The sequence below is a fragment of the Phytophthora infestans genome, genomic scaffold (genome assembly GCF_000142945.1).
Source record: "Phytophthora infestans T30-4 supercont1.4 genomic scaffold, whole genome shotgun sequence".
NCBI classification, from domain to species: Eukaryota; Oomycota; class Peronosporomycetes; order Peronosporales; family Peronosporaceae; genus Phytophthora; species Phytophthora infestans.
The window spans coordinates 3,648,595-3,660,317 of record NW_003303755.1 but is presented as its reverse complement, the minus strand read 5'-3'; the positions used below and the strand labels follow the sequence as shown (position 1 = coordinate 3,660,317).

The window sequence follows — 11,723 nt, the reverse complement described above, 5'->3', positions numbered from 1 at the left end:
ATCACTTACATTTCGAAAACCCTGTTTTGGTGGTGGCTCACCAAAACAGGTAAACCATCGAAAAACACAAAACTGGTTGTGTAAAAGTCGATAAGCAGTACCGTAGTACGCGAAAATCTATTTCATTTACTTATGCGGAATTCAGTAATGTGGTCACGATCAAACGTCCGACCTGAGTCGTCTTCACGTTGAGCCAGCACTTCATCTTGTCGACGGTGGCGCCATAGACGCACCTGTCGCCCAATCCACAAGCTCTTCACTTGTAAACTCAGCCAGCCACGTGCAGTTGCCAACCCTCCACTGTATGACAGCAGCATGACCGGTGAAACAGAGGAGTTGCCACGGACTCCCGTGAACCCTTTGGGGGATAGAGAAGGATCTCACAGTGGCGACAATGTCGCAATCAACAATAATTTGCAATCTCCAGTAGGCGCACGATCTGCCCCGCCATCCACACGGGCTGCAGACGGCGAGAATCGCAGCTCGTCCCCGTCCATGGGTCCACCCATGTCCGAGAGCGCCATGTCGTCTTCGGAGCTGCTGGGGCCACTTGGCGTCGAGCGCGACGGACTGGGTATAAAAGGATATCTAAGCATGCGTGACGAGGGTGTAACATACCACCGCATGAAGCGTTTCTACTGCCGCTGCGTGGGTGTCAACTTCTCTCGGTTCGCATCTCGAGACGCAGCGTCGGCGATGATTGCGGCACTGTTTAGCGCCGAGGTGCAAAAAGTGGAGTCGTGGGACGGCAAGGGCCTCTGGCACACATATCGCCACTCGTTCAAGCTGTCGCTCACGTCGGGCGTCGTGTTTAATGTGGACGCTGACTCCGAGGAGGACAAGCGTCAGTGGATCGAGTACATTGAGACGGCACTAACAGGAACGGAGGCAGCCGTCGAAAAGTGGAATGCCCATGCTTCAGTAAGCCCTAATATCATGGAACTCTCACCTGGAGGCCTCGTGTTCGCTGAGAAGAAATGTAGTCCGCCCAAGTTTAAGAACGACACGTCGTGCTGCCACCCAGGTTGCCATGTACGATTTGACAGCACTGGGAAGAGGCAGCATCACTGTCGGAATTGTGGAGGGTCGGTTTGCTCGGACCACAGCTCAAGGTTTGCCATGGTTCGACATTTTCACATCAATCACGCGGTACGTCTGTGCATGGGTTGCTATCGCGTGCAGCGCTTCGTGCTGTGGCTCGAAATGCTACTTCAGCGTCTCAGCATCTCCCAAACGGAGGAAGAAGGGGTTACAAAGCCTGCTCTGTCAAAAGCTGACGAAGAAGAAGTGGAGGCGTTGTTTGCAATCTTTGGAGATGATGCCTTTGGTATTTCGGACGTCATTCAGGTTCTTCATCTGCATCGTCACGGGTGCGATGAAGCGTATGCTTACGCCGTGAACAAGCTGTTGGAACTATCGGCCTCCAACCTGGCGGATTTTGAATTTTTTCTGCCTCAGATTTTCCACATGTGGCTAACGGTGGACTGGACGAACAACAATGTCAAAGCAGCTCTCCTATTCCGAGTAATCTGCTATGCGACTCAATTGCACATTCGTCTAGCGACAGCTATCTACTGGCTAACCCGTGCAGCAATTGACGACAGCTGTGGCTGGGGGTTCGGCCAGTCGGAATTGTACGTGCCCGACTTCCTGTACCGGAAGATGAGCATGTGCAAGTTATTGATGATTAACGTGGAGATGCAGATTTCCCACGGCGACTGGTCTTTTGAGACAGACAAGGACTTACCGGCTTCGACGGAGCAAACTGCCATCATCAAGTGCCTGTTCGATCGTCTGCTAATCCTTGTCCATACAAACACGAAGGCTACAATTCCGCTTGGTGCAGTTTGTGATGCCGTGAGTGGCTGTTCGATTCCTCAGGAATTCCTACTTCCGAGTGATGCACTTCTGGAAGATTCTCATCGCGATAATGAAGAAGAACGTCGGGTTTTTACCACTCAGATCCGATTCATCGAGGAGCTGTGTGCAATGACTGAAAGATTGAGATTCTGTGCTCCGCAAGAGCGTAAAAAAGCTTTAAGACAAGAACTTCAGGAGATTCAGCTGCCCGAAGGGGCGTTTTGCCCTCTAGGCTCGTGTGAGGATCCATTGCAGCGTCTCCTTACGATTGCAAAAGGAGAAGGCACGGTGTTCACGACGAGGGCTCGAGCGCCGACGCTCATTTTCTTCGAAGTGGCACGGCTGGCTACATCAAGCGAAAAGAACGGGTGGTTTAACCGTGGTCGATCACTGACATTCAGCATTCAACACAACAAGACCAACGATTCCGAAGAACTGATTGATGTTGACGGCCTTGAAGTGCTGGTTCCTGCTTCTGAAGCTGAAGTAGCGAAAAATGCCATTGAAATGGCCACAAGCAGCGAAATTGCTCAAGTGATTGCGATGGATACTTTTTCCGGTGTCGAGGATGAGCAAGTCAATGGTGACCGCACTGACGAACTCCATGGGCCAAGAGCCGATGTGATGAATCATCATCAGACAGCGATGATGATGATAGCGACAAGGAGGAATTAAGGGACCGCGTTTTATCAGACCCTCCACCGTCTTTGGTCGCTTTGGCTCGAGCTGTGGGTGGAAAGAAAAAGCGAAGTCGCCGTGGTCGGTCTGGCTCACTGATGAACACAACAACAAAGTCCCTGGACTCAATCATCGCGTCTTGCGCTGACACAATTAAGATTCGGAGAAAGCGCTCAATCAGCGAGGGTTCTGGCTTCATCGGACTTGAGAAAACGCAGAATACCAATCTGGGCGCCATGCCAAGTGAAGTAGAAAACTTCACAGATGATCAATTGATCTCCATGGCCCAGAACATGGAAATCAGCATGTTGGAAAGTAACCCCTCAGGACACGGCACTTTTACGGGCAAGCAGATCGTTGACTGGATGACAAAAAACGAGATCGTGTCCGACAAGGCTCACGCGCTGTGGCTAGGGAGTGAGCTTCTTCGCTGCGGTGCTCTAGAGAAGACACCGCTTTCATCCAAATCATTTAGTGGGTTTGCAGCTAACGATGAGACATCGTATCAGCTGAAGAGCGAGTCCAGTGCAGCTTCCCGATCCCTGGAGCGCCGTCACACTATGCAATACGATGCTGCGCCTGTGCTAGAGCCGTCACCTCGCTCACCACAAGAATCAATCTCGGGATCTACTGATCGGGGGAAACCTATGACTCGCACGTTGTCGCGTTTAACGTTGAAACCCCAAGAAACGACGGTGGACATTGCTGGTGTAACCGATGCTGTTGACGCCGATTTGACAGGAACGACTACCGATAGCGGCTCGAATTCATCCTCAAAGGCTTCAAGGCCACTGCGGGAGTACCTCGCAGGCGCCTCCGACGAACGACGTTCTATTGCTTCGAACGTCCACGGTGGCTCGTTCATTTTGAAGTTTGATCCTGTTGTGGCCGTTGCGGCGATGAACTCAGTGGAGCAGGCGGTGCAGCAGTATGTCCTACCGCAAGAAAGCGTAGCAAATGCTACCCAACTGAGTGAAGACCTTCGTGTACTCAAGGAGCAGCTAAGCATTGTATATGAATATGTCATCGACAAACGGAAGCGTCTTCATGTTGCGGTGGAGTCAGCGTTTGGAGAGAGCTTCGAAGAGAAGAAGGAGCGTTTGCGCGAGACGTCATCTCACGTCGTGCCATCAGAGGCGAACGACTGGGACTGCGTCGCGTTCATCGTGAAATCTAACGATGACTTGCGGCAAGAAGTTTTGTGCCAGCAGATCATTCGTCAGCTGCAAGATATCTTTCAGAGCGCAGACTTGCCTCTTCGGCTGCTGCCGTACGAGATTATTGCGACTTCGGCGTCTACCGGCATGATTGAGTACGTCAAAAACGCTGTCTCTCTTGACGCTTTAAAAAAGAGAGACAACTACACCACGTTGGCGGACCACTTCTTGAAAACGTATGGTCAGGCTGATTCTGCTGCGTACAAGACGGCAATGACGAACTTTGTACGGAGCATGGCAGCGTATTCTTTGGCGTGTTACTTCTTGCAAATAAAGGACCGACACAACGGCAACATCATGATCGACAGCGATGGCCACGTGATCCACATCGACTTTGGCTTTATCCTGGGCATTGCCCCTGGTGGTCGATTTAGTCTGGAGACAGCACCCTTCAAACTGACCGGCGAAATGGTTGACGCGATGGGTGGAACTCAGTCGGACTACTTCAAGGCCTACGTTATCTTCCTCATCCAGGGTTTTTTGGCTCTACAGGTACTTGTGTGTACATGGTCTAATAGTCTGTCCTGGATTGCATGCTCACTGTGTTGTGTGAATACTGTACAGCAACATGCCGATACCATTCTGATGATGATCGCGATTATGGCACAAGAGTCGTCGTGCCCTTGCTTCTTGTCCCAGAACCCGCGAGACGTATTGAGCGCCACGAAGCAGCTCTTCCGCCTCGACTACAACCAGAGACAGGTCATCAAGCATGTCATCAGTCTCGTCCGTCGCAGTCACAACAGCTATCGTACGCGCCAGTACGACGTTTTCCAGCGAATGACAAATGGTATTTTACCTTAAATGTCACGTGATGTGTGGTTCTACGAATAAAAACGAAAACACGAAAGTTCGATCATATCCGCGGTATGCCCCCCCCCCCCGGTTGGGTTTGCACTGGTACCCTTCCTCTACTCCGAGGTCACTTTACGAGCGCGGCCTCGAGGGCGAGACGTAGTCGTGCTAGTTTTGGTCTTCGCTTTCTTGGGGGAAAAGAACGGATTCTTGGACGACTTTTTCAGCTTCGCCACTGGCATGCTACCGAGCGAGAAGCGATTCCGCGAGAGGGTCGGCAGCAACACGCTATTGGATTCCTGTGCTGTAGCGAATGCGTTGGATAAAACGGGTAACGTTAGACGCTGACTTACTCGCCAAAATAAAAACCACACTCACTTTTCTGCGTAAGCTCCGATGAAAGCATATCCTGCGATTGCTCCAGTTCTTGCGATGTGTCTACTGTAGAGTCGTCGCTCATGTCATTTTTGTTTGATTCTGTTCCCTTCTTGACAACCACGGATGGAACCTCTTCTTCATCCGTATCTACAGTGCAAGACAACCCAGACAAGTAAGGTCATCGATCTATTGGTACCACAATATTGTAGCGAATCCTAACCGTTTTTGGTCAAATCAGCCAGAAGGCTCTGCGAGTAATCCAACTCCTCCTCGTCAGAGGACGAAGATGAGCTACTCTCAGCTGGGGTCGCTGCTACCTTCGGAGAGCGCTTTGCAGCTTTCACAACAACAGGGGGCACATCAGAGTCCGAGGATTCGCTGGCCGTGCTCTCCGATGACTTGGACGCTTCCTTTAAGTTCTCTTCCGTTTTACCCGCGCCGGCATCCTTTTCAACGAGCTTTTTCTGAGTCTTTCTCTCATTCGCAATTCGTTTCGTCGTTTCCGCCAAAATGGTTTGGAATCGCGTAGGCTCCTTCTTGGCTTCTTCCTGTGATTCCTGCTTGGTACTGCGAGCAGCAGTAGTTTTGGTAGCAGAAGGCTCTACCGCTTCCGTCTCCTCACCAGAAGCCAATTGTTCTTCCTGTGTTGACGAGCTGGAGGAGGAGCCTGAGTCATTCTTAGCTGTCGCAGTCTCCGTACTCTTGGCCTTTTTAGACGACTTAGCCACTGGTTTTGTCTTCTCGGTCTTAGTCGTCGTTGCTGCCTTGGGTGATGCCTCCTTCTTCGCACGCTTGGCCGCAGGTTTTTCAACGCCATCTGCTTCAGTGTTGATTTTCTTCTTTGACTTTCGGGTAGGAAGAGTCGACTCACTAGCAGTCGATAAGTCATCGTCGGCTTTCTCGGCTGATTTGGCAGCTACTTTCTTCTTTTTCGGCTTTGAACTCTCCGCAGGTATGGTAGGTTCAGCCTTCGTTGCCGTTTTGGCAGTTGATTTCTTTTTTGTAGCCTTTTGATCTACTTGTTTCTCTTCAGCCGGTTTAGGCGATTCAGCCGGCTTGGTCTCCGACTTTGCAGCAGACTTTTTCTTCTTGGCTGGGGGTTCCTGGACATCAGAAGCAGCTGCAGGGACATCATCCTTCTCGCTCGCTTTGCGCGTTTTATCGCTCTTCGACGGTGTTTTTGATGCCGCCTCGCCTTCCGTCTCCTGAAGAGAGTTTGCAATCACAGCAGCGCCCGATTCAGTTCCATTGTGCTTCGCTGCAAGCATTTTCTTGAGAAGAGCGTTCTCGCTTTTCTTTTGGGCGGCCTTCTTTGGAGCCTTTTTGGTGCTGGGATCTTCCTTCTCAGCATCGGGCTTAATCGACTCGTTCGTCTCCTGTTCCGTCTTCTTTACGCTCTTTGCCACCTTATTTTCAGCCGACTTTCCATCCTTCTCATCCGTTGAGGTAGTCGCCTTCTTCTCGATGGTTTCGTGTGCTGTAACCTTCTTCGCATTGGTGTTATCGTCCTTCTTCGCATCCTTCACAGCAGACTTCTTTGTGTCTTTCTTATCTTTAGCAGAGACTTTGGTGCTGTCCTTCCCACCATCCTTCTTCTCGTCATTTGAGGCCTTGGGAGCTGCCTTCGTCACGTCATCTGAAGCCTTTTTCTTGGGCCCCTGCTGCTTTTTCAGGGCAGTAGCCTTCTTTTGTGACTCCTTCTCCACAGATTTTTTCTTGCTGTCGTGGGCTTCCTTAACTACCGCCTTAGTGGTCTGAGCGGCAGTTTTGGCCGGCGTCTTGTGGGCTTCAGGCGCAATTTTCTTGGTTGGCGGTTGTTTCTTGGTCTTGTTAACCACAATATAAATCTGCTCCATGTTTGTGAACACATTGCCAGCCTGCACGTCCTTGGCCAGATCCACAAACACATGCGGTGCCTCTTTACGCACCTTGGCATGCGCACGGCGATCCACTACCAATTCAGGTGCCACACACTTCTGGATGCGTAGGTTGCGGCCGAGTGGCGGTAGGTGCGGGAACACGCGAGTGTACTCATCTACAATGAAAACCTCCAGGTCGGCGATGGTACGCAGGCGCGGCGTTTGCACCATCATTATACGGTCTTCCACAGGAAGCATGGCTAGCAGTACCATATCGCTCTCCATCGTTGTCAGCGCCATCGCAAAGGAGGAATGCACTGGTGGTGGCTCCGAAGGAGTCGTACCTAAACGAGTACGATACTAAAAAGTGTTTGGTACTTTACACACTTTTTAGTGTAGCCATACGTGCAATACACTCCTGGACACAATTATACGGCCACCTCGTCGAGTGCCCATAACTCAGTCATTTTTTATTATTTGACGGTGCGGTTTTCACACAAGTTGCAAAACATGCTTAAAAATAGCAAGGATGTGCTAACGCTCGCGGTTTTGCACTTTATAGGGAGGCTCACATACAAAAAAGAAAATTCAGGCTGGACACAATTTACGGCCACCATCGGCCCAATACTAAAACCTTTATAAAATAAAACATGTGTCATTTTGGCTGACTAGAAATTTGTATGTGCTGAGTTTCTGTGGGCGATTAAATGGACACTAGGGATCTAGAGCTCAAAGTAGTTGCATGGGGGTGTACACAATAGTATTATATGTAACGTGTTGCACTCGCACCTCTGCTTGATCGATATTGATGGAGAATTTTAAAATGTAAGATCGCGAATTTTTAGCTAGTGTCAACAGACCCATCCGCATTTTTTTACTATAGCAGATCATATGGAGAGCGGCCTGGAGACGTCGCGGATCCTTTCATTTTAAAAATTCTCCCATCAATATCGATCAAGCAGAGGTGCGAGTGCACACACGCTACTTATAATACGTTTTGTGTACACCCCCATGCAAGTACTTTGAGCTCTAGATCCCTAGTGTCCATTTAATCGCCCACAGAAACTCAGCACATACAAATTTCTAGTCAGCCAAAATGACACATGTTTTATTTATAAAGGTTTTAGTATTGGGCCGATGGTGGCCGTAAATTGTGTCCAGCCTGAATTTTCTTTTTTGTATGTGAGCCTCCCTATAAAGTGCAAAACCGCGAGCGTTAGCACATCCTTGCTATTTATAAGCATGTTTCGCAACTTGTGTGAAAACCGCACCGTCAAATAATAAAAAATGACTGAGTTATGGGCACTCGACGAGGTGGCCGTATAATTGTGTCCAGGAGTGTAGTACAATGTACCCTGTAATGGTACAGTTCTGGATTGTGCTTCCTCCGTAGTAATAATAAGCGCGGTATCACGATAAAGAGGATAGCTTAAAGTACGTTTTTTTGTGAGGAAGCAGGCGTCACGCATCTACAGATCATACTTCTCTGGCGTGATAAGCAAGAGAAAGGAGCAAAATGGTCATACAGGGGCTTGAACCCTGGACCGCAGCGTTATTAGCACTGTGCTCTACCGACTGAGCTATACGACCGCCAATCGCACACAACACACACAACACACACAGAAAACAAAATACCGCCCTCATCACAAAACGACTGTATACACACGCACGCACGCTGCACCACGCGCTTCTGCGCACCTTCGCGCTGCTCTACCACCTCGGCCTCGCCGGTCCGCCCACTTCCCATCCAACTCTCACTTACAACCAACCCAACGTCGAACATCCCACAGAGCTTGTCGCCGTACAAACTATCCCACGGGGTGGCACACACACACACACAGGCTCGGACACCTCATCTTGGCGCTCCGGGAAATCTTGCAGCCAGGACCGATACTCGAGTCCGTTGGTCGGAGTCGAGCCGCCGAGGCAGTTCCGAGTCGGTGTTTGCCACGCCCGTTGTAGGTGACATGGAGGTTCGGTTGAGTGCGTAAGAGGTCTGGAGCAGACGCAATAACACGCCAGAAGCGTGAGAAGCCGCGAAGGGCCGTTGTTAGCGCCGCGTGATAAGCAAGAGAAAGAAGCAAAATGGTCATACAGGGGCTCGAACCCTGAACCGCAGCGTTATTGTCCGTTTAAAGATGATGATTGGGTTTTTTTATCGCACATAACTGAATAATATATTTTTATTGGATAAAGCGGGATTCTGGTTTTGCATGGCTGCGCGCCACTAAAACTATGGTTGGCCTAGAGTAAAGTCAACCCCGCATTTTGGTTTTTAACACGATGCCCAGAACCCCTGGGAAACAAGACATTGCACCTGAAACTCGCCTCAATGTGGTTGTTTTCCGTGCTGACGGAGCTTCCACGGTAAACTGCTCCGTGGAGCAGTTTGTGCAGCTATGGAGGCTATTGATATGTGTCGCAACAGCGTAAAGAAGATCTGGAAGTCGCTCCAAAAGGTTAGCTTTATATCCGTCCAGAAGCGAGTGCAACCCAAGCGCGGAAGGCGCCTTTCCGTGCAAGAAGTTATGGAGCTCGTCCAAGGGGTGCCGCTTTGCCAGAAGCAAACCCAGCGAGCACTGGCGGCTGCATCTGGTATACCACGCACTACGGTATCTTGCTGATGGGACTCTACGTCGCGTATCTTCTCGTGTTAAACCTACTCTGACTGATGCTCACAAGACAAAACGACTACAATAGGTTTTATCGCATGTCGAGATGGCATTAGATACTGTAACATCTCGAAACGTATTGTTACTCAACGTTTTAATTGTTATAGTTTTTAATTATCTTGTTCATATTGTTTTGGCTCAGGTGCCCGAATGTACCGCATGCATCACATGTACAATACTGTGCATGTAGATGAAAAGGGGTTTAACCTCTACAAAGGGGCCACAAGATATTACCTGACAGCCAATGAGCAGCTGCCTTATCGATCCTGTGCAAACAAGAGATACATAGGAAAAATCATGTTCTTAGCTGCTGATGCGCGTCCTCGCCACGACTTTCACAAGAAACAGTACTTTGATGGTAAGATTGGCATTTGGCCTATTGTTAAAAAGGTCGAGGCGGTTCGTAGCTTCGTTAATCGTCCTAAAGGTACGCTAATCACGAAGAGTGTGTCTATGACACGAGCTAACTACATGTACTTGTCCAAAACGTATTTCCAGCAATTCGATCCAAACTACCAGGTATTTTTTTCAAATGTTATTTTGCATTGTTGCAACTCAATTGTTTTGCTTGTTTTTAGCTGCAGAGGCTCGACCGTGGTCGTCCAGCAGGACAATGCAGGGCCTCACGTTTTAGAAGGTGATGCTCAACTCAAACATGCTGGTATGGTTGATGGCTGGAAGATATAGATGCGCTGTCAGCCGCCTCGGTCACCCGACCTAAATTACTTGAACTGGAATACTTCTCGTCTATTCAAGCTCTACAGTATCAAAAAGCTGCCTACGACTCTGACAGCCTTATTTCGGAGGTTGAGGAAGCTTTCGACGAGCTCAGGTGGCAAACACTTGACAAGTGTTTTATAACTTTGCAGAAAGTGATGGAGTCTATAATGGTTAGTGGTGGAGGTAACGATTTCAAGATTCCGCGCGTTAGTAAACATATTGGACGTTATGCCCGAATGCCAATGTCGGTTGCAGTCGACACCGATGCGGTTACGAAAGGATACAGCCAGCTTTATGCCTAAACTCAAGATTTATTGAAGCTTTTATGCTCGTAATTATCATTATAATTTTTGGGCTATCACTGATTGGTCTATATAAATAGTTGGTTCACACAAATGCTCTCGACTTTCCAAATAGACCTCGCCCCAAACACATCGAATTCGCGGTGCTTCTAGTATGTCCCTGCGTCTGAAGCTGCGTCCAACTGTTGTTAATTGCCAGTTTAGCTGCTCTCAAAGTACGGTGTAATATCGCTAAATTTTGACTGAATTGCGACAAAAAAACTAATGCCTTTCTGAACGCAGCGGTTTTGATCGCAGCGTGCACGCGCATATTTACCATTCTTACAACCAAAAAAATATGTTCCTGTGCGCCGTACTCCGGGCTATGACGTGGTGTGCCTTGCGTCTACCAGCTAGCTCTTGTTCAAAAGTTTTTTTTTTTTCAAAACTGAAATCGTGGGCCGGACAAGCATATCTTTGTTAAAGCCTCCTTTGCAACATAGAAATAAAAAATTGGGGTAGTACTAGAGAATTGGGCTGGTAATGCACCTTTTGAACTCTACGAAATCTACAACTGACTTTAATTTTGGATCGCTATAATGGACTTCTTTTTGTTCTTACTATAAACGCAGCACTTTTAACCCTTTCCCGTTTAAAATCAAATACACCGTTCTCTCTAATTAGTCGTGTCATCACTAATAATGGTGATGAACGATGAAGTCTGACAAATAGGCATGATTATTTTAGGTGCACGACTATATAAGGGGCATGACTAATGATGGTGAAATCGACTGTCTATTTTAGGGACTGCTATACAGTCGCAAAGGCTGCGCACTCTTCGTAGCCTTTATCAAACTCAGCACGATACTTTTCTACAAACTCTCGCAAAGGCTTGCTGAGTTGCTTAACCTGCCACGTACCATCACTATCTACGTCTAAGCCGCACAGTATCATCGACTTCTTAGCCCAGTTTATTCCCTCCTTGTCCATCTCTGCATTTACTAGACGGACACTTTCTGCTGCAGTATCTAAAAAAAAACTTTTTACCGGGGCTTGCAAGAGACCCCGACGACTTGGCACCCTGCATCCAATCGCCACGCAAAATTGCTTCCATGTTTCTTTTCTCACACAACCGCCGCCAGTGCACTTTGACCCTCTGTATAGGGAACCGGTCGGTTGGCTGGACGAAGTCTGTAGAGTTAGGAGGGAAGAAGCGGATGCGAGTCTTGAGCTCCTTTCCAGATGACGCAATGTCGTCACCTG

The 11,723-nt window shown here is 48.8% G+C and overlaps 2 protein-coding genes across 2 annotated transcripts; one reads left to right on the top strand and one right to left on the bottom strand.

Moving 5' to 3' along the window:
- Positions 1–315: 315 nt before the first annotated feature.
- On the top strand, positions 316–4,559 carry PITG_22719 (phosphatidylinositol kinase (PIK-G2); the record flags this gene model as incomplete). Its single annotated transcript, XM_002906843.1, has 3 exons — positions 316–2,443; positions 2,500–4,247; positions 4,320–4,559. 3 exons carry the CDS (start codon positions 316–318, stop codon positions 4,557–4,559), a joined length of 4,116 nt encoding a protein of 1,371 aa, XP_002906889.1.
- Positions 4,560–5,143: 584 nt separating this feature from the next.
- On the bottom strand, positions 5,144–7,087 carry PITG_03846 (uncharacterized protein; the record flags this gene model as incomplete). The annotated part of the gene is made up of 1 exon (XM_002906842.1): positions 5,144–7,087. The coding sequence occupies one exon, from the start codon at positions 7,085–7,087 to the stop codon at positions 5,144–5,146; it is 1,944 nt and encodes a 647-aa protein (XP_002906888.1).
- Positions 7,088–11,723: the final 4,636 nt, after the last annotated feature.